Consider the following 23,889-nt stretch of genomic DNA (forward strand, 5'->3'; position numbering starts at 1 on the left):
ACAGAACACTATCTTTTTAAAAAAGAAATAAATGCCAACTTAGCTTCACACTGACTCATCCTGAAATTCTGTCTTGCAGTGTAAATCAAGATACGGGCCACACCTGAGTAGAGCATTCTATAGCTGTCAGTATTCAGCTGTCTCCCCAACTGCCACTGACAGGCTGAGACAGGAAGATTGCTTAAACCCAGGCATTTAGGGCCAGCCCAAGTGGACTAGCAACAGGAGACACAAATTCAAATAATATATGTGAAATAGAATGTTCTACTAGAATATATATTAAAAAGCAAACAACTTGTAATTAACAATGAAAAGACAACGCGATTTTACCCTACTCATAAGGTAAGTAGATATCTTTTCAGAGAGAATGGTAAAACGGTCAATATGCACATGAAAGAATCCTCAACTTTGTCAGCCATCAGGGGAATTCAAATGCAAGCCACAATTAGACACCGTTCCACTCCTACTAGGAAGACTATAATCAAAGAGGCAGATAATAGTGCTGGGGAAGTCAGGAGAACTTGGAACTCATGTGTATTGCTGATGGGAACGAAAAGTGTAGTAGCTGCTGTGGGAAAGTTTGAACAGTCAATCCTTCAATGGTTAGAGCTACCGTGTGATCCAGTAATAGTAATTCCATTCACACATGTGGGCCCAAGAAGACTGAAAATACACCTATACGAGCAGCTGTAAACTCAAGGTTCAGATTAACAGTGTTATTACATTCATTCTGTAATATAAATAGCGCAAATGTCCAAGAATGGATAAAAGACAGTATATTTATATGCAAGAATATTATTCAGGGATGGAAAGGAATGGATTAATGACTGATTATATATATATATATATATATATATATATATATATATATATATATATGGATGAGCTATGGACATATTGTGGTATGTGAAATAAGACAGGCACAAAAAGACACATATTATCTATTTACAAGAGGCAGATCTGTAGATTTGGAAAGTAGATTAGGTTGCTTGGTGCTGAGGGCTGAATGGTGGGGACAAGGCGTGGGGGGTGGGGAGTGATTGCTAATGTATATGGGTCTCTTGTGGGTGAGAAAATGTTCTATGAGATGATGCTTATACAACCCTGGGAATGTACTCAAACGCCAATTGAACCGTGTACTTCAAACAAATGAATGTATATGGTATGTGATTTGTATCTTAATAAAGGGGAAAACTCAGACAGGGAAACAACAGCATGCTGGAAAAGTTTTCAAATGACACACACAGAGGCAAGGAATTTAGCCTCCATTTCCATTAGGATTTGGATAAACAGACATACCCCTTACTCAGTGTGACCTTTGTGTGTTTAGGGATTAGAAAAACTAACTAGATAAACAAAGTGTACTTTTACTCCCAGGGCAGGAGCTTAGCCTGTGCATAAACTTATTCCCCACCTGTTGTTGTTTTCATTTCCCTTCCTTTGTCTGCCCATAGCTGAAGTATTATGTTGCTAGACCAAGACTGTTTGGGTTAATGCTCAGTGGTATACCTCATGCTCAACAGAACAAAGCCCAAGGTTCAGAGCATACAGAGACACACACAGACACACACAGAAACAGACACAAAGGGAAGGAAAAAGGAGGGAGAGGGATGGAGTGAGAGATATTAAATTGATCACTCTGGTCATTCATCTCAGGTAAACCAGTATTTATACTAAAAAGCCTGAGTTCTTACTATGATGACTTGTGCAGTTTATCAGCTAGTGACTCATCCTAAGTTCTATGATGTGTTGGTCACGATTCAAAGGCTGTGGCTAACACTGCTTTCTATCTTATTTTTTTAAAAGGATGTTTATGCTACTTGTAGAGGGAGCCAAATCATATAAATAATGTAACAATAACAATTCCATATATGGGCATGATGCCATTTGGGATGTGCTACTATGAAATCTCGCATGAAATGAGCTATTTTATCTATGCTTTTCCCACTGCCAAAAAATGTGCTTTATGCCCTGGGTTATTCCAAATTACTGAAGGGATCTGAGAGTCCTTCGCAGATGGGAATGTAGTTCCAAACTTGCCATGGTTAAATCTGCGTTTCTACATGGCCCAAGCCATGCCCATGTAACCACCAAGTTCTCTCACAATGCTAGCTAATCTTGCAATTGGAGAAAACGGTCACCCCTAAGCCATCCCCAGGGATCCCTCAAAGGCTTTGAGGCTGCATAGGATCTAGAGACTACAGAGTAGCAAGGATGTTTTATTTACCTTAACAGACATCCCCAGAAATTCCTTGTGCTGTATGAGGCAGAGAGACCTACTCTGATGCTGAGTGCCCTCAGATCAAACCACAAGCAGTAAGCCTCATGTTTCCAGGATACCCTTCCTTTCCCAAGTTTTCCTGGTAAAACATGGTTTTGGTTCTTTTTTCACCCTGGCCTTAACTACTAACAGGCAGTGATTCAAATTCTCTCCCCAATTATCCATATCCTGGGGGTTTAAAAAAATGTTTTCTTCCCTATGGATTCATATGATAATGATGTCAAGTTCTTATCAAGGACAACGCTAAATTCAAAGCACTACTTCCTTCACTTCAAGTTACAAATAAGTTTTACCTTTTATTGGATTCCATTATACAATTGTACATAGTCTCGTTATTATTAAGCAGTAATTAAGCGAATTGAATGAATGGTTTTGACCTCTACTTTTCAGCATATAGATTTACCTAAAAAAAAAAGTACAAACCAAGCACAGTGGTGCAATTTCCAGGCACTTTCAAGTTGCTTAAATATTTACAAATACGTAAGCACCCTGTATGAAAAGCTTGACGATTTTGGTGTCGGGAGGAAACACTCCACACATATCAAATCTCCAAGTTTTAACATTTGCACCGCTCCGAATATTCCTGAGAAAAGTCAGTCTCATTGCCATTTCTTTCCAAATCCCTTCATATTTCAGCATATCTTGGGGAACCATAACCTCTGTCACTGGATGTACCACTAATTGCACAAAATACGTGTAATGTGTTGTTCATCCAGGGAGAATGCATTGTGTCTTCTTGTAATATCTGAAACAAAAACAAACAAAAGAAAAACCACACAATTAGCACCAACTGCTACTGCCAAAAAAGACCGTGGATATGAAATTACAGGCATATTTTAATTTATCACTGACACTGGGCTATTTAAAATGACAGAAAGCAGAAAGAGCAAAGAATAACATTACCGGCTTCAGTCTTCACAGCTGAGTTACAAAGGCAGCGTATCAAAAAAGCAGAAAAGATCTGGTTACTCATTAGGAAAAAACAAAAGGTCAGGAAATGCAAACTTCAATTAAAAGAGACAGGGTTCGACCTTTGAATTCTATTTTAACACGTCATCACAAAAGCTTCAAGTAGGGATTGCCCTTGGAGAAGAGTTTATGGATCATCTATCCACTTTTTAATAGTCATTCTCAGAAACACCGAGGGACTTTTCAAATACTCCTTCCTGCAAACTCGGGATAATACTAAATAAAGATAGAAATCAAAGGTGGGTATTTGAAAGAAACTATGATTATATTAGCTAACCAATATAAAAATGCAATAAATATAAAATGTGAGTGTTATATTTTCCATGTATATAAAGATATATACATGGGAATACCAATTTGGTATTCATAATTTGAAAGTTAGTCTGTTAATGTGATCAAAAGCCAAAGTAACAAAGGTTTTCTGCTTAAATGAGTTAGAGGAAAGGAATAGTATACATATTGCATTGCCTCTCTTTGAGTCCTAACTCAGGTCCTAAGTTTTCGTTGGTTTGGTTTGGTTTTTTAATACTGGGTTTTGGAGGCTGGAAAGCTGCCCAGTGGATAAAAGCACTTCTTGCTTTTTCACAGAACCTGAGTCCTAGTACTCTCATTGGGAGGCTCACACTGCCTCTAACTCCAGATCTAAAGGATCGGACACCCTCCCTTTTCTTACTGCACACATGGCACATAACACACACACACACACACACACACACACACACACACACAGACAGAGAGAGAGAGAGAGAGAGAGAGAGAGAGAGAGAGAGAGAGAGAAAATCTTTAAAAATGGGTATGCTGGTTAGTTTTTTTTTTTTTTTAATTGAGCACATAAGCACAGGCTAGAGTCATTTGAGAAGAGAGAATTTCAACTGAGAAAAATGCCCCCATCAGACTGGCCTGTAGGCAAACCTGTAGGGGCATCTTTATGATTAATGATTTATGTGGGAGGGTCCAGCAAATTGGGCAAGTGGGCTTAGTTTTTACTAAGAAAGTAGGCCGAAGTGGTGGTGGTGGCTCACGCCTTTAATCCCAGCACTCAGGAGGCGAAGGCAGGAGGATCTCTGTGAGTTCTGTGGTCTTCAGAGCAAGTTCCAGGAAAGGCTTCAAAGCTATAGAGAAACAATGTCTTGAAAAACAAACAAACAAAAAAGTAGGCTGAGCAAGGCATGGGGAACATGCCAGAAAGCAGCTTTACTCAATCATAACTCTACTGACTTCCCACAATGGTAGACTGTGATATGGATGTGTAAACCAAATAAACTCTTTCCTCTCCATGTTGCTTTTGGACAGAATGTTTATCGAATCCACAGAAAGTAAACTAGGGCGTCAGGTTTTTACAATGACAGTTCTATGTGTCCTATCATTTGGGTTGCTATAAGCCATAGGCTTAATTAAATCCTATAATAAAGGAATTTCATCTTAGAAAAATCTTAACTCATGACACTAATCTGAAAGCATACTACAGATTTAACTGATGACTAATCAATTATTCATGCCTGTCAGCTATGACAAGCAAATGGGGTGTTCATTGAGACCGTGTCTAAAAACCTAGCAAATGCTATGGTGGCCACCGCCAATTCTACCTAAATAAGAAATCGCCAAATCATAATCTTAAATTATGATGGGTTGCCTTGCCCTGACAAGATAAGGAGCTCAGTCCTGCCTCAATTTGATGTGCCATGCTATGTTGGCACCCATGGGGGCCTGTCCCTTTCTGAACAGAAACAGAGGAGGGGTGGATTGGGGGTGGCAGAGGGGAGGTGGGGGAGGGAGTGGGAGGAGAATATCGAGGGGAAACTGCAATTGGGATATAAAATCAATTTAAAAATGTAGTTAATAAAAATAATCTTAAGTTAGTCTTTTAAATGTGTATGGTCAGAAGCTTAAAATAAAACTTAAATATACTTACTTTATATAAGTGTGAAAATTTACTAACAAATTACACTGAAAACAGCCAAGGAATATTCAAGCCATTTCTTTTTTCAATGAATAAATTGTGGGGCTCAACGGAACAGTTCCTACTTCAGTATGTACTTACTTATACTATGGCTTATTTTGTGGGAGTATTATCAATCTTAACATATATGATTGAAAACCTTGTCTTTTAACATAATATCTAGTGGAAGGTATGAATTCATCTATAAAATTTACTATAAGGTTAATGGTTTACATAAACATTAACATATAGATATGAAAAGCTTTCTCAGTTAGCTAATGTCACCTCACGTTAGTCTAAAATATTGGTCTCCACCTAAGAAATAGCAATGGCTTAATGGACTAATTGATAGGCAGGTGGGAGATAGCCAGCTGATTTGAAAAATCCATGCTTTAAGGCAGAAAATGACAAAATGACCATTCTAAATATCTTGGTGATAACAGCAATAATAAATTGAATAATTTGCCTTGCATTTGAATAATTTAGAATTCAAGACTAGGCACTGCAGCTGTTTGCAAATGAAGTAACTGTCAGACAATGTACATGGGTTTAAAATAGCATGCGAAATTGCTTTCTATATTTATGAGGGAGTCACTGTTATTGATTTTTCCATGCATTATGAGGAATGAGGCCCATCAAGCAGACTGCTTCGAAGAACCAGCTATGTGCACTGTTTAATAACAGAGTGCAGCGCAGGACAGCCATGCTCCTGTTGTGCTAATGGGTAAGAGTGAGATGCAGACAGTAATGGAAGCAGAAAGCTTCCCTGCCTCCCTGGTCTTATCCCTTGGCTGCTCTAGGGAGGAAGGCGAAAGGGGCCTTCGAAAGCTCGTTGGTAAGAGATGCCTTGCTATTTACATTCAGTCCTAAGAGTAAGGTAAAAAGGAAGCCAAAGAACACCAAAAGCTCCCCAAGCTTCCAAGGTTCCAGCTACAAAGAGTGGATGCTTAGGAGATTGGACTTGACCTCATTAACCAATTAATTCTGGCCCACCCTGGTTCTCCATAATGAGCAGATGACAATGAATAGAAAAGTAAACTCATGGTCACACCCATTGATGAGATTTCCCATAGCTCTTTAAGTTAAATGGCACCAAAGAAATGCAAAGACCTGGTAAGTTTAACTGAAAGTCAGCTAGCTTTTGTTGTCTGACAAGTCTTTCTACCATGCACTGGGCCAAGTTATAAGGTAGGCTATGTGAAAGGGAGTGGCTGCCTTCAATCGCCGAAATTCAGATTCTAAGACAAATGAATGAACTTCTCTCTTTGCAGGAATAATCTGTGTTTCTTTTCTTCCCATGGGATGGTGTCTTGCTTATATAGTCCAAGCTGGCCTAGAACTCCATATGTAGTCCAGGTTGGCCTTGAACTCACTATCCTCATACTTTAGCCTCCTAGGCACTGGAATTACAGATGTGCACCACCCTGCTAGACTTTAAGGGTCAGCTTTCAGAATATATTCTCTGGAGCCTGGCATGGTGGATCATGCCTACAATACCAGCACTCAGAAGACAGGGACAGACAGGAAGAGCAGGAATTCAAAACTAGCTTTGGTTGTATGTAAGTTTGAGGCCAGTCTGGGCTATATGAAATCCTGTCTCAGATAGAAAACGTATTTATCTGTTCCATGGTTTCATTTTTGAGGAAATGAAGAAGGCTTTATGATAAGCTCAAATGCTCTGTCAGTGAGGAACTAGACCATTATGCCACAACTTACACAAACGTGATAAAAATGTTTAAATGGTTAACTGGCAATCCATATGCAAATTCCAGGGGCTCCAGTAGATAGTCTACCAACACAAGTCAGGATTTCTGTAAGGGTCAGGGGATATATAAAATTGGTAGGTGCTTAACGATAACAGAATTTGGCTATGAGCAAGGATCGGATCGGGTGTTCACTTTTATTCTTTCAGGCTGTTTTCCTAAGGTAGTTATAGTTGTTACTAACACTCAGTGACTCAGCCTGTCACCTACGTCACAGTATCTAGTTTAAAAAAAAAAACTGTTATTGTATTTGCCTCTGTGTGATATATGTATTTGTTTATATGGGTGTGTGTGCAGGTTCAGGCGTATGCATGGGTTCATGTGGGGGCACTGCATATCTGTGTGCTCGTGTGTGGAAGCCACAAGGATGACATTGGGTGTCCTCTATTGGGCTCCACTTTGTTTTTTGGAGACAAGGTCTCTTACTGAACTCAGAGACTTGGCTAGACCAACCGACTGATGACCTTCAGGTCCTCCTGTCTTCACTCTAAGCACCAGGGTTACAGGTGTGCACTGCCATGCCTCAGTTTTGTGCAGGTGCAGGGGATCTGAACTCGGTTTCTCATGCTTGTGCAACAGGCACTTTACTGACTGAGCCTTCTCCCCAGTGCCAGTATCTAGCTTCTTATACCCCAGATAAGAGCATTATGTAGGAACTTGGCTACTGAGCCAATCTTTTCACCTCTTTGGGGTTCTTCTCAAGAGATTCTTGTCAATGTTCAGAAAAGATCAATTTAGATTTGCTTAGCTAGTTGTCCTTAATGTCACAGCACAAAGAATAAAATGGTCTCTTACTGATCATTACTTTTGTAGCAGTTTTAGGTAACTGCTTCAAGTTTCACTCCTATTACAGGACTAAAATGAGATAAGCAAAATTTAAAATATAAGCTAATAGGTCAGTAAAATGACTCACCAGGTAAAAATGCTTGCAGTCAAGCCTAGTGACATGAGTTCAATTCCTGGAACCCACATGACAGAAGGAAAGAACTGATTTCTGGATGTTTCCCTCTCATCTCCACAGACACATCACGGCACACATGTGTCATGTTACATGCACACTGGGGCATATTTACAACACACACCTACCCACACACATCCACACATATGTCAAATTAAAATGCAATAAACATTTAATACAAACTAAATAATTTTAGGGTACCATATTTCAAACTAATATATTTTACTAAGTAGTACTTTAGGGACCCCAGATTCTGTCCTTAGTTTTAAGGATGTTAATACTTGCCTGCTCATGGATAATGTCAGACAATTCCTTTACCATGTCTCTAAAATTTGATTTTAACCCTTCATGGTACTCGACTTGATCCTCTTTAATTAGCCGCTCATTTAGTTCAAGTGCAATGCTACATGCCTGTATGAATTTCCTATGGATGGACATAAAAACACAAAAGATTAAAGTTTTAGAGATTCTTATAAATTATCATTAACTATCCATTTGACAATTTACTTTGACTATGACTTTCTTAAAAAGAGATTGGAATTTCCCACTTTCCCACTACTAGTTGTGGTTACTTCTTAAGTCTGAAATACATTTTAACTTTGTTTATTATCTTTCTTCTCTGGTTTCTGATCTGTTTTAAAATCTGGCTCAATCCCTGGTGCAGATGCCTTTACTATCATCACTCAGTAGGCAGAGGCAGGTCAGTCTCTGTGAATTTGGGGTCATCCTGGTCTACACAGCCAGCTCTGGGCTTGCTAAGTCAATATAGTGAGACACTGTCTCAGTAAGACAAAGATAAATCAATACAAGCTTAAAATATATGCCCTCTAGGAAGCTTAATGGAGTTATTTACTATTACCCATTCAAACAGAATTCATTTGGGGCTTTCCATTTGGTCAGTAGTGTTGTGTGTTACAGGTGTGAAGGACTTGGGCTGGTAGGAATAGGCACAAAGAGTACAGGAACTATCATAGAAGTCTTTCCCCCCATTAGTTCTTATGTTTATATTAATTTTATTTAATTTTCATGTGTTTAATGCATACAAATAAGAGTGGATGCACAAGGGGAAAAAGTACCACATTGTCTGCATGTTTTGTATTCTTTTCACAGCAACTAGTAGTGTTTTGTACATACCAGGCACATACTTTAATAAATATTGGTGAATGGGTGAGTAGAGGCTACTCTGCAACCTGGAATAGATAACAACTCCCAGACAGAAAACTATAAATAAAAGTCAGGAGCAAACAGATGTATAGGTTAGTATCTTTCTCCATAGTCTATTTTACTCTGTCTGTCCCCGTGTTCTGTAATTAAATTGTTTACGTATGAATCAGACGTTTTTTCCTGACCATTCAGACATGCCTTAACTTACAGGGCTACAGACTGCAGACAAGCGAAGGCATTCTCCAGACCTGCAGAGTTCAAGTGGAAGTGAGAACACAGGGAGCAGAAGGAAGTCTGGGCAACCTTTCCAGCTCCACTTCTCTCCTTCCCTAAATGGTCTGAAATGCTATAACGCAAGGTCAATCGGGCAAAGAAGGAAATCGTGTAATGAATGTAGGCTTGTGTTTGTGTCACTTAAAATATCCAAAGCAATAAAGTAAGCTGGCATACTTAATCCCTTGGGTCACAGGAGCAGTGTTAGTATCTCCGAGGATGAAACCGATCATATGGTTCCTGACTACTTAAAGTGCCACTTGGAGGTCAATTAATCAGTGCAAATGCAGGATGCAGAGAATGCCTTTACTTGGTGAACATTTTTACTGCTGTTTGTGAAGAAAATGGAAGAAAAGAATAGACATATGATCTGAAAACTAGTACTTACCTAAACATGTCTTTCAACTCATTCACTTTCTTAGGTGGATACTTGGTAGCTTGACTTTCATTTAAGAAAGCCCTTGCATAGGCTAATGGACCAGCATTGACCTAAATTATACAAGAGAAAAAAATGACTGTGTGGCCAGCATGGAATGAGGAGGAGATTTTGCATTTTCCTTTTCATTAAAATTCCCAAAGGCTGAGAGGATAACAAATACACAATAAGATGCAGAAGAAACCCATAGCTTAGAGATCTGTTTACTAGGCTTAAGAGAAGTTTGTGTGAAAAATTATTAACTAAAGGGATTAATCAGGTAAAACGATACACCAATAAATTAGTTAATGATTTCTGATGTATAAATACGGGGCTTGGCTGGTCTTAAAGGTTTATGTTAAAGTCCTCTTACATAATGCACAATTCACATAAATTGAATGTGATTTATTTCTTATATTAGAAATATTACAGATCTTTTTTTCACACCGAATAAGAACATCTCGCACAACTGTAGTTAGTGTTTGCTCTTTGCCCTTACCAGATTGAAAGAAACATCAAAAGCCTTTTGTGCTTATTAGGCAACCAGCGTACCTGCACAGAGACACAGCCCTGCAGCTTCAGTTGCAGCTGAATCATGTCCACATCAGCCGAGGAGCAAAGCTTCTGCAGCTCTGCAGTTCTATCTTTTATTTCATCAGTAGCAACGTCAATTGGTTTCAAATTCACCTGCTGTTCACAGGTTATAGGAATCCTCTTTTTCACATATGGAAATGAGTTTGAAGCTATGAAAATGCAAAGGCCAATTTTAGAAAACCATTTATTCTGTGGAACTCAATGAAAATACCCACAATCACCTTGTTTATGCTGTTTGCTTTTTCTAGAAAAATTCCTTAGGGTGCCAACTAGTTCCTTCTGCTTCAGGATGAAAAGATAAATTATCTTTATGAGACACCTCTAAGCAATTAGGAATGGCATATGGGGAAATGATGTTTTATTACAAGGACATGTTTGTATAAACTTGTAAAATAACAAATGATAAAAATTTCAGTTACGTGCTCCTGCTGACCAGCTGGTATTTGTGCATATGAGAAAGTACCAAGACAGATACGGAAGTAACAAAGATTCCTACTCACTGGTCAAGATGGTCCGGCGTTTACACTGTTCTTCTATGCAGCCTTGCTTTTTGCCTGATAAGGTATAAGGGGCCTCAAAAACAAATCTGTTGATATTATGATTCCTTTCAAACTCTGTCTTTCTTTCTGTGAGTTCTTTATCATCAAAATAGGGCTTCACATAAGTGACTTGTATATGAGCAAATTTTGGATCAAGTTCTTTGGCATTGACCTATAAAGAAAGTTGTTTGACTTTTTAAAAGCAAAATCAATGGAAAGCAAATGCAAGTATAGCTTACTGCATTGAGAGCACACTAGAAACACTGGCATTACAATTGTGCTCCTGATGACTAGAAAACTCCCTTGGGAAGATGATAGCTGTGTTTTACAGATAACTTATTTAAGATTACAAGGGAGGTGCGGAAAACCCATAGAGATTACAGAAATATAGGAAGAACAGAAAACACCACTGTAATCTTAGCCTTCAGTAATTAGCATTATCCACATTTCACAGATTTCTTTCCATTTGTTTGTAGGCATATGTTCTGAAAATTGAAACCACACTGAACAGTTTTGTAGTCTAATTCCTTAAACATTTATTAAAATAGTTCTGCAATATCTAAGTCTGCCACAGCAAGAAGATACTATAACTACTATAGTTTTTACAGGAGCATTGATACTATTTACTTATATTATTTTAGACAGGGTTTCACATTGTTATCTCAGGATGGCCTGAAACTTATTAGGAAATGCACAGTAGCTTTGAACTTGCAGTTGTCCTTCTACTTCAGCCTCTTCGGTGTTAGAATTATAGATGTAAAGCACCACATGTGGCTTGGTATTTATGACCTTTAATGGCTGAATGAATACAAGTAAGTTACGGGTTCATTCCCTTACTAACAGACACATTGGTCAATTTTTTTAATGTTTTGCTATTGCAAGTCATATTTTGGTGAACGTCCTTGAATTTATGTGTGCTTTTTTGTTCTGATTGTTTTCCTTAGAGTACATTTTTTAAAGAAAAAAAATCGTTCAAAGATTTACATAGCTTTAAGGATTTTAATAAATTACCTAATGATGCCACAAAGTAGCCTACCAATTTGGATATCCATAAGCAGTGTTTGTTCTCATGAGCAGATATTTATTTTTTTTAATTTTTTATTTGAGGCTGGGTGGTGGTGGCACACACCTTTAATCCCAGCACTCGGGAGGCAGAGGCAGGCGGATCTCTGTGAGTTCAAGGCCAGCCTCGTCTACAAGAGCTAGTTCCAGGACAGCCTCCAAAGCCACAGAGAAACCCTGCCTCAAAAAACCAAAAAAATTATTTGAATTAGAAAGAAGATTGTTTTACATGTCAATCCCAGTTCCCTCTGCCTCCCCTCCTCCCCCGAACCCCCCCTCAAGAAATACCCTACCTATCCCATATCCTTTCTGCTCCCCAGGGAGAGTGAGGCCTTCCATAGGAGTCTTCAGAGTCTGTCATATCCTTTGGGATAGGATCTAGGCCCACCCCTGTGTGTCTAGGCTCAGGGAATATCCCTCTATGTGGAATGGCTCCCAAAGTCCACACCTATGCTAGGGATAAGTACTGATCTACTACAGGATGTCCCATAGATTTCCGAGGCCTCCTCAGTGACACCCACATTCAGGGGGTCTGGATCAGTCCCATGCTGGTATCCCAGCTATCAGTCTGGGAACCAAGAGCTCTCCCTTGTTTAGGTTTCTGTGGGTTTCACCAGCCTGGTGTGGACCCCTTTGTCCATCAGTCCTCCTTCTCTGCAACTGGATTCCAGTTCAGTTCAGGAGAAGACAATTTTAAAGCTTTTATTTTTTCTATTTTAATTTTATGTGTCTAAGGGTTTGCCTATATGTATGTATGTGCACCATGTGCATGCAGTGCTCTCTGAGACCAGAAGTGAACATGAAAATCACTGGAACTGGAGTCACAGATGCTTGTGAGCCATCATGTGTGTTCTGGGAACTGAACCTGGGTCATCTACAAGAGAAGCAAGTGCACTTAACCACTGAGACATCTCTTCTGCCTTCAAGAATGGTATTCTTGCCTGCATCAGGTTAATCTTAGCAAGCAGAGGAAAGGGAGCACAAGAAAGCAATGATTCTATGTGGAAGACATAGAAGTTTAGTTGTAGAGTTGGGGATATAATTCAACTGGTAGGATGCTTTTCTGGCATGTATAAGGTACTTGGTTCAATTACCAGTAATAACAACAACAAAACACATAGTGGAGTTGCTGGCCATTTCAATGAGGCATCTAGATTCCATGCCAAGTATTGCTGCTGAAGGTTCACTAGTAGATTCTCAAACTCTAGCATTTCTCCTTAACTCCTGACAAAACTTGGGATCTACTTTCAGTGTTTTCCTAACAAAATCTGCCTTGTGTCCCAGGTGCCGGTGACTTGCTTTATCATTTATCAGTCATGTCTGTTTGTGTTTAGTAGAAACAAACAAACAAACAAACAAACAAACAAAACTAACAAAAATCTCCCTGCAAACAGTCTCTGTATCTTTTTACCCTCCACACATGCATGGGATAATATTGTCTGAACACTGGGAAACCTCTTTAAATCTCTTCTATTTACTTGTCTCGCTCTGGAAGCATTAACCTTTCCTTCCTGTTACACTTATCTTAGCCAAAAGGCTCAGAAATAATTCTCTCACATATAAAAGCTAGACTTTTCTAGAAAAACCTCAGTCAAAGTAATTATTTGGCTAAGATGAAACATAAATAGGATATAAAAGGTCAAGTAGTACACAGGGTATATATGAATAGCAAAAAAAAAAAATACTTCCAAGCCAAGTCTCTAGGCCCAGTTTTCAGGGATAATCAACAGCAACACTTTTTAAAAACTGTATCTTTGACTCTAGATATTTCCTAAACGTGTACAGATAAGTTTATGTGGACTTCCAGTTTTGATACAAATGTACTTACTATACCTACTGCCCTGCATCTTGCTTTATATTCTTTAATGCCATATTTTGAAATCATCATACTAATATGATAAACTGTTCATGCTGCCAGACATGGTGGCTAATAACATCTATACTCCTAGAACTTGTGAAACTGAAAGAGCTTGAAGCCAACCTGTACTACTACACAGGGAGTTCCCAGCCTGCCTGAGCTGCAAAATGAGACTCTGTTTCACCCCTCCCCCCAAAAAAACCACAATAAAAATAAATCACTCTTTTCATTCCTAGGAGACTAGGCATTAAGATTATTACTATTATACATTATCACTACCATGCAGATAGCTGTATGTACTCAGGCTCTTCCCAGACTTTTATAGCACTAAACAAATAACCTTCTTTAAGCAAATAAAATACACGTAAATATAATATAAAATTTTAAACATGACATTTTGGGGCCAAAGGACACATACATTTAAAATACTGGAAGATGCTGCTAAACTTGCATTCAAATTGCCTGTGCCTTCACGCAGATTTTGTTGTTTGGCAAGCACAAACAGTGACTTGTTTTTGGTTTTGTTTTGCTTGGCATGGTAGCTCAGGCTCATAATCTGCCCCCCCCACACATACACACAAAGAATGCTTTAAATTTTACTTTTGCATGTTAAAAACTGAATTCCTTATGTAAAGTGGCAAAATAGTTACATAGAACCAATGAATTACAGTTCTGCCGCTTTTAAACTCTCCCGGGATGTCGGCAAATACAACACAAATGCTAGGCATTGCTTGTTATGCTACGTTAGTTAGGGAACAGTTAGAAGGAAAACATCTTGTGGGTATGGAAATGTAAGCCTAGCGTTTTAGTACTCAGAAGGTGGAGGCAGGTCCTACATTTAAGGCCTCCCTAGGTCATATCATGTTAAAAATGTTTGGCCAGCATGAGTGTTGTGTAACAATTTCCTATAGGGTGAAGCCCTCCATCTTGGTTTCTAAGATATAGGCTATTCTAAAGGGAGGTGAAACATTGCATTCTTCATGGAAGCTCATCAAGAGACACGATGTTCTTGAATACAAAACATTCCATCTTGCAGGAAAGCTTAGTTATGGAAGTAAGGAGCTCAGTAGCCTCATGGAGTCCCTGCAACTGACCATATTCACTAGGTCTCTCCTTTGCCAAGCACACATAAGGACTGCTGAGAGACTTCACACACAGCTGCCAGGAAGCAGCTCAGCCCATATGATCTGCCTGAAAGAGACTCTTTTTAATCTGCAGAACTGCCTCCTTTTATGAGCTCTTATTTATTCTAGGGTGGGCTTTTGCTGATACATCTGTCTTTGTGTCACTTCTAGTCTAATAACTATCATCTATTCCTATAAATAACCTTGATAAAACTCACTAGTTCAAAAAACTGAACATTGGTTGCATCCTTACTTTGGCCCATCATTGGTTTTGTATCTGGGATGAGTAGATGTTTGTTCATGTCTCCCTGGAAATAGTTACATAGGGAATTCCAGACCAGCTGGGGCTACAAAGTAAGAGCTTGTCTCACAACAAAGCAAAAAGAAAGAAGAACAACAAAACAAGTCTGCACCTGTGCGGTACAGATGCAGTGTTTTCTGAACATTTCATATCCATGGTTGGATGACTCTGTGGCTGGAGAATCAACAGCTATGAGGGGATGACTATTTTTATACGAATAGGAATGGCTTCTTGTGTTCCACCTGTGAGAAGTGCAGAATGATGTCAGGAGTCCTGTCAGTCTTTATCAGCAGCACTATTGGGCTAGGTTTTCAGAGGCAGAATGAAAGAAAAAGATGCACATGGTCCAAAGAGTCTGGCTCACCCATCACTTCTACAGTGTTCAACATGGGCGTGAGCTGAGACTCTGTAGCTGCAAGGACAGAGAATTTTCTATTATCAATTCAATGAAAACCAAAAAGAAAAAAGACTAGTGAAACTTATAGAGAAGTAGAGAGATACTGCCAAATATTCATTTGGATTCTTTTGTCACATCTATTTTTAAACGTCTTAAGCCTATGTTCAAGATAACACCATTCCCAAGAGACACAGACATGTCTAGGAAGTGAAACGATGGGATTTTTCTCTCTGTCAATGCTGTCTACTTGATTTCAGGCGCGTTGTTGAAAGTTACTGAGTTAATGTAGCCATAAAATCTGCACAGTGGCAGGCAACTTAGCTCGCAGGCATTCTGACCTATTTCCCAAAGACTGTCTAGAAGAAGTGCTGCATTCCTTACAAAACAGCCTCTCTTGCTAGAATTTTTCACACCTTGTTATGGTAGAGCCTAATGGGATGGATAACATTTAGGGCAAGACCAAAAATCTCTCTCTGGAACCTGACCTCATTGGAAATGCATCCATGGCCCATGCTTGTAATCAGAGCCCTAGAGAAGCTGAAGGGGAGCCCTGTTGTGAGATTGAAGCCAGCCAAAAACCAAAACAAAACATTTTGGGGTGCTTGGGAGCTGCAGTAAAACCCTTGACAGTAAAAGCAACCTGAGTTAGAAAAGTTGGTGTGGCAGCACACACCTGTAATCCTAGTCCCAGGGTCAGGTAGAGAGTGACTGAAGAAGACATCCAACACTGACTTCTACCTTCCACATTCATGTATTCACATGTGCATATAAACACATAATGCACACACATGAAATAATAACAATAATAAAATGTAAGTATGGTCACTCTTGTTGAATTAGGGCTATTTTAGCACAATAGAACAGCCCTCTGTGCCTCTTGATGATTTCAGTTCTACAGTAGCCAACTAAGAATCCAACTAAGAATCAGGCTGTACTTCATATGAGGGTTTGTGCCTAGTCTTGTTGTAGCTTGTTATGCTGTGTTCAGCTGGTATCCCTGGAAGGCCTGCTTTTTTTCTGAAGGGAAACGGTGGTGGGGGGAGAAGCGGATCTGGGGGAGAGGGGAGGTGGAGGGGAGGACTGGGAAGGGTGGCGGGAGGGGAAACTGCAGTTAAGATATAATGTATGAGAGAAGAATAAAAGAGAAAAGAACCATGATGTAGAACTGAGTCTTCAACAGCTGAACTGTATTAAACATCATCACTTCTATTATTATCAGTGAATGCTTTTTAATGTAACTCTATAGTCACTTTCTACATAGGAACTCATTTAATGTGTAGGACAACCTCCCGAGGAAGGTACTATGGTCTTCATGCTACAAGTGAGAAAAATCAAGCACAGAGGGGTTAAGTGATTTTCTGATAGTCACACAGCAGAGAATGGAGATTTGAGTCCTGGCCTCCCTGACTTCAAAACCTCCATTCTTTTCTGTCATTATCTGTAGACTCTACATCCATGCTTCTATCCCACATATCAGGAGCAATGTACTGAGCCTGGAATAAATGAACAACGATTTCCAAATGCATGACATAGGTTACCTTGTCTGAATCCTGAATTATTTTGACATTTTCAGTACCAAATTTTTCACCATAAAGTTTCACGAGTCTCAAGGAAATCTCTGAAAGGCCCGTGAGCTTGGGTTCTTTATAGATGTATTCTTTTCCATCTTCTTCTTCAAAAAAAGACTGTTATAAAGGTAAACAAAGAATAGTTTACAAATAGTGTATATAAAAACATTCAAGGAAAATCTGCAAAACTAGTGACAGTATATTTGAATACACTTAAAATAATACTTATTAATATTAGTTTTAACATATTTATGCTGGCTAGATTTATATCACCTTGGCATGCTTAGAATAATTTGGGAAGTTGGAACCTCAATAGAAAATGCCTTATCAGATAGGCCTGTGGGAAATTTTCTTAATTAATGATTGATGTGCAAGGGTCCAAGTCACTGTGAAGTGGTACCAACGCTGGACAGGTGGTCCTAGGCTCTATAAGAAAGCAGGCTGAGTAAGCCATGATGAGCAATCCAGTAGTAAACAGCACTCCTCCATGGCCTCTGCATTAGTTCCTACCTCCAGGTTCCTGCCTTGAGTTCCTGCTCTGACTTCCCTCATTAATGGGGTGTGGTAGAGAGCTGTAAGCTGAAATAAACACTTTTCTCCACAAGTTAGATTTTCTTTCTTCTGTGTATACTCACATTCATAAATATATGAACAGATTATTGGTAGAAGGAGGAAACTAACATGGATTTGCTTTTCATTTTCATGGATTTTATCAATAGGAATGGTTTCCATATATTGTCTTTCATGTGTTCTTTTTTAAAAGATTTTTTGCTTTTTAAATTTTTTAATTATTTATTTTATTTTTTAATTTTATGTGCATTGGTGTTTTTGCCTGCATGTGTGTCTGTGTAAAGGTGTCAGGACTCCTGGAGTTGCAATTACAGATAGTGGTGACCTGCCATGGTGGGTGCTGGGAATTGAACTCCAGTCCCTTGGAAGAGCAGCCATTGCTCACTCATAAACACTTAGCCTTTTCTCTAGCCCCCTTCCATGTGTCCTTAATGTGTTTTGAATTACAAAGTTTAACTACTAGATGCTTAATGTGTACTTCAGAAACTTAACAAGAGAATCAAACTGAGGGAGAAATCTACACCTTGCATCCCTGACCTAAGTAGACAGGAGAGCCAAAGTGAATAAGAACATTACAAAAGGGGCTTCCCACTGTGTGAAAAGCAAGACACAATTCCAGAAACAACAACTGTACAAAGGCTGTCTAATAAGTCAAAGGAGAACATTTAAAAGCCAAACAGCTTGATGGATGAACTTTACTAAAGCACACTTACCTGGCCATAAAAGGCAACTCTGAAGAAAGTACCTAAAAGTCTTTTTTTGCTGTGCATAACCTCCAAAATTTTTGTGTAAGCGCCATGAAGAGTTCTATAGACTTGAGTCAATTTCTGAAAAATGAGAATATACATTTGTGTTTTTGCTAGTCATTAAACAACATCAAGATCTACACGCAAAAGTTAAAAATATCCACCAATGTTTAGTTTTTTTTAATGTGGATATTTTTATTGCTTGTGTATTTTATTTTATTTTATTTTATTTTATTTTATTTTATTTTATTTTATTTTTGAGACAAGGTCCTGCTATATAGGCCAGGATGGCCTGGTACTCACTTCATTACCAGGCCATCCTGGGCTGTTAGGAAGAAATCATCTCAAAAGTTGCAATCAATGGGGTCAGGCTGCAGCTGAGTGGTAGCGAACTTACCTAGCATGTGTGATGGTCTGGGCTCAATCCCCAGAAGTGCAAAAACATTTTATATTATGTGAATATGTGAGTTTTACCTGGTTATATACAGATACATTCTCCTTTATTTAATTCTTATGTGTGTGAGTGTTTTGCCTGCATGTATGCCTGTGTATCACAGAGGTCAGAAAAGGGCATCAGACCCCTTGGAACTGGATTTATGGATAGTTGTGAGACACTGTGTGGGTGCCGGAAACACAACCCAGGTCCTCTGCAAGAGCAACAGGTGCTCTTAACTGCTGAGCTGTTTCTCTAGAGTTTTAAATTCTTTCAAACTTTTTTTTTTCCATTTGGTGAGCCAGTGAGTTTTACGGGGTTTGTTGACAGGAGTGTGGGTGAGATAACCTCTTTAAGGGGCAAAAATGACTCAAAGACAGCTGCATCACCAAAGCCCACCCCAGCATGACTGACAGTTCATGGAAGCCTGGGGCACACTGTATAATTTGCAGGCAGCTTAGCTGATCTGACCATTTGGAATGGTGAGGGAGGAGCTTAGCACCTCTGGTCAGCTTCAGCGACTTCCTGAAGCTTTTGAGTTTAAAACAGGGTTGTTTTTGTTGTTGTGATTTTGACACAGGGTCATGCTATGCAGTCTAGGCTGGCCTTGAACTTGAGGCAGTTATCCTGTCTCAGCTCCATAAAGTGGTGGGATTAAAGGTGTATGGCACCACACTCAGCTCATCTTACTCCTACTCTCAAAGTAGCTTGAATTCCAACTCATCCTTTTTTTATGCAGTTGTAGTAGAGATTACGATATGGATTCAGACTTGATTATAAAAAAAAATGCTGTCTCATACCCATGGCAGTGGCTGTTCACTACACTACTGTAGAATTTATCAACAGCTTTGCTGGCAGGCCAAATTGATAAACAAACCCTCACAGCTGAGTTATTACTGGGATCACACTATGTTTCTTCATCATGGTCTCTGCATTCAAGTTCAAAGAATAGAATGTTCCTAGGTCTTTCTTGGGCAATATGAAGATTTGGTAGTTTTTACAATCCAGAGAGAAAAGTTCCAATCTGGCCTGGGTGCTATCTTGGAGATACAGCATGTGCCTAGCATGCCCAAGGTCCTGCTGTCCATCCCTGGCACCACAAACAAAAAGGATATTTATTCTATGATAAAACCCCAATGTCATAATATGATGAACCAGATATTTTATTCAGAAGACGTCAGAGTAAACAGACAGGAACAACATTACATTAGTGTTTTTCCAAGACTGAAACAAAGTATGTAAGGTAATGATGCCAGTGTGTCCATTGCTTACCTCAAACTCACGGCGTTTCTCATAAATTGGAATAATCAACTTGGAAATCTCAGAAATTACTTCATAACGCTCTGCCTTCCACAGGCCATCCACACACTGTTCTAGCAACTCCAGCAAAACCTCCTGCATTAGGAAAAATATTCCATTGGGTATTAAAATAGCTTCAGACAAATCAATTTCAAACCACTTACACTTACTAAAGAAGAAAATGGGCAAAGTTCAAGCAAATGTACAGAGGTATATTTGTATGACCACACCTTCCCCCCTCCACTTCTTTCTTTTGAAACAGGATACCACTATGAAGCCCAGGCTGTCTGTACTCTAATTGGTGAGCTTTCTGCCTCAGCCTCATTGGATGCTGGGATTAAAGGTATGTGCCAGCATATACAGCTGAATAACAGTATTTTCTAAATCAAATGTTACAAGTACTAGAAAATTAGAAATATTTCTAAAATATGAAGTCAATGTCAACAGTAAACTATATTTGTTTTAAGTGAAAATAGAGACTTTACTTGCAGATAATATCATGTTGAACTGAATCTTTTCGTTGTTGCTAATTTTGGCCTAAGTTGACCTGAAAGTTGAGTGATTTACTAAAGGATGGAAAACATGCCAGGGTGGGACAGGGCAGGGCAGGTGGTGATGCTAGAAGAAGGGCAGTTGGATATCAATGAATGCTGTATGCACACACAGAAATATAATAATGAATCCCATATATATATATATATATATATAATATATATAATATATATATATTAGACTTTAATAAAAAACAAGTAACTAGAGAATGTATAAATACCTAATGAGGTAAATTTCACTATCTTGTAATGTCCATTACCTTTCTTTCATATTGTAACTATATTTGCATAAAACATTAGTCTTAAGAGAATATGACAGCTTAATATGACAGTGATTTAGGTCTTTATTAAACTGATACAATCCAGGGAAAGAACTCTTCTGTCCTATAATCTGAACATTAGGGATAGAAAAATATCCTATGATAGAGCTCTCTCTCCTTCCAGAATCATAGCAGCTCTTGAGACAGTTTTGTGAAGCATCACCTCATGTTCTCAACAATAAAAGATAAGGCCAACTGTTGTGCTGTTGGCTACAAGTTTTAGTAACTTGTTTTCCTTCAGATCTAGGGAACTAATTGACAAAATGACCTGTTTGTCTCTTAGATGATGGAACTCAGCCTCTAGTTCTCATTCCTATGTAGCAGGTGGCACGAACTGATAAATTGTTAGCTGGAAAATTAGGGCAGTCTTGACTTTATCCTGCTATGCGTTGAACTGTAGTCCCCTAAATGATAAGATGAAGTTCTCCCCTGCCTCAGAATGTGACCTGATCTGGGAAACGGCTGTTATAGATGCAATTGTATACTGATACAAGGTGAACCCTTCAGCGAATATGGCTGGAATCTTTATGAGACACTGCAGGTGTCCACGGAAAGCACCACGTGACTACAGAGACAGAGACAGAATCCATGTAGCAGCAAGTCAAGAAATGCCAAGGATCCACAGCTATCAGCAGAAGGCAGAGGAGATCCCTGATGAAACCTTAGTTTCCGATTTCTGGACTCCAGAATTTTGAGGCAATACATTTCTGTTGGGGTACATTGACATGGCAGCCCTAGTGCTATGGTCTTAATATTTGCTTCCCTCACATTCACATGGGAAAATTCTAACCCTCCAGATGATGGTATTAGAAGGAGAGGCATTTTGTGGTGATGATGGCATAAGAAAGAGCAACCATGAATAGGATTTCAAGGACCCTTTCAAAAGAAATCCCAGAGACCTAGGTCATCCCTTCTACCATGTAAGGGCACAGGAAGTGGAGGTCATCTACGACCTGAGAAATTTGCCCTCCCAGGACACATTACTCACTGGCGCTTTGATTTTGGACTTCCCATCCTCGAGAACTCTGAGAAATTCATATCTTCTGTTAATCAGCTACCTAGTCTGTGGTGTCATGTTATTGCAATTGAGTGCTAAAATGGCTTTACACATCAATTTCGAGCCATTTTAACCATCTAGGAAACTAACACAATCCCTTCCTTCATTCATTCTCTAAGCCCTGTCACTTTTACTTCCTAGATATTTCCCAAATATGACCCTTTTTCTCCATTTCTACGTTTATTGCTGAGGCTCAAGACTTCACTACTTCTTTTTTCTTTCTTTTTCCCCCATCAGTATTTCCCCTAATTGATCTTCCTGACTCTACCCTTTGCACTTCCCAATACATGCTCTACAGATAGACCACAGGATTCTGATCATGTCATTGAAGGTCTGAAAACATCCCATCACTCACAGAACAAGTTCTTTCATGTGGCACACAAGGCTTGCAGTGATATAGTTAATGCGCCTGTGATCTCCTTATTCAACAAGCCAAGTGCTCCAATAACAGAGAAAAGCTTACTAGTAATTCTAACTAAATACCCTCTACCCTTCAAGCCCCTCCTTAGAATAGCTTAGGTACTACCCTTCTAGATGTTTTTCCTGGTCCAGATAAGGAAGGCAAGGAACAAACACTTTGTTCCCCATTCTACCAATCAATGGGGTAAATATTTATATTTCTACAATATTTGCACACTGTCTAAGTAGCTGACATTCCAAACAAGCTGTGATTCTCTAAAGGTGGGAAGAACGTTATTTATCTAGACTTTCTTTTGTAACTCATAATCACTGTGACTACTTGAATGAAGTATCAGCATATTAACTCTCAATGGCTATATTAAGAATTTCAACAGGCTGCACATGGTGGCACATACCTGCTCAAGAGGCAGAGGCAGATCGAACTCTGAGTTCAAGGCCAGCTTGGTATATATGGCAAGTTTCAGGCAAACCAGGGCTACATAGTGAGATCCTGTCTCAAAATACCAAAAAGTCAATTACAAATTAATGGTGCTTATTTAAGGAACTGAAAGTTGTTTAGTAATTATAAAAAAGATCAAGGAATATACCACTATGTAAGCCTAATAAAGAAATAAGAAGTACAGAAAAAGGTGTTTAATCAGTTACATACAAGTAACAGTATACAACTTAAACAGATTGTATATATGCATTTAGAAATACACACACATGTTAACAACCATGAAAGGAAATGAGACCATGAATTTGAAAAATAGTGGGGGCGCTGGGTGTTGGTGGCCCACGCCTTTAATCCCAGCACTCGGAAGGCAGAGGCAGGTGGATCTCTGTGAGTTCGAGGCCAACCTGGTCTCCAGAGAGAGTGCCAGGACAGGCTCCAAAACTACACAGAATAACCCTGTCTTGAAAAACCAAAAAGAAAAAAAAAGTAAAACAGTGGGGGCATATGGGAAGGTTTTAAGGGGGGAAAGAAAAGGGGGGAGGGATATAAACATATTATAATCTCAAAAATAAATATTTAAAATTATCATACGCCAATATTTTTAAAAATCAGTATCTGTTCATGATAGTAAAAAAGAACTCAGGATAAAAATGAAGAGAAGGGAACTTCCTTGATCTCAAAGAACATCTACTACACATTTAAGTCCATTGCAATCCCCATCAAAATCCCAGCACAATTCTTCACAGATCTTGAAAGAACAATACTCAGCTTCATATGGAAAAACAAAAGACTCAGGATAGCCAAAACAAATCTGTACAATAAAGGAACTTCCGGAGGCATCACCATCCCTGA

The 23,889-nt window shown here is 39.0% G+C and overlaps 1 protein-coding gene across 2 annotated transcripts in view; it reads right to left on the bottom strand.

The window, feature by feature from the left end:
- Positions 1-2,551: 2,551 nt before the first annotated feature.
- Dock11 (dedicator of cytokinesis 11) overlaps positions 2,552-23,889 on the bottom strand; it is a 185,553-nt gene continuing 164,215 nt past the window's right edge. Inside the window, exons 47-54 of one of the 2 annotated variants that reach the window (XM_027431983.2) lie at positions 20,227-20,349; positions 18,489-18,602; positions 17,176-17,322; positions 10,857-11,067; positions 10,315-10,505; positions 9,736-9,836; positions 8,196-8,334; positions 2,552-3,026 (exon numbers count right to left, since the gene is read on the bottom strand). In XM_027431983.2, coding sequence (XP_027287784.1) covers positions 2,907-3,026; positions 8,196-8,334; positions 9,736-9,836; positions 10,315-10,505; positions 10,857-11,067; positions 17,176-17,322; positions 18,489-18,602; positions 20,227-20,349 — 1,146 coding nt within the window. In that variant the 3' untranslated portion in view covers positions 2,552-2,906. The remainder of the gene's footprint in view (positions 3,027-8,195; positions 8,335-9,735; positions 9,837-10,314; positions 10,506-10,856; positions 11,068-17,175; positions 17,323-18,488; positions 18,603-20,226; positions 20,350-23,889) is intronic. The other variant, XM_027431984.2, reaches the window with a different exon arrangement.

The sequence above is a fragment of the Cricetulus griseus genome, chromosome X, assembly GCF_003668045.3.
Source record: "Cricetulus griseus strain 17A/GY chromosome X, alternate assembly CriGri-PICRH-1.0, whole genome shotgun sequence".
NCBI lineage: Eukaryota > Metazoa > Chordata > Mammalia > Rodentia > Cricetidae > Cricetulus > Cricetulus griseus.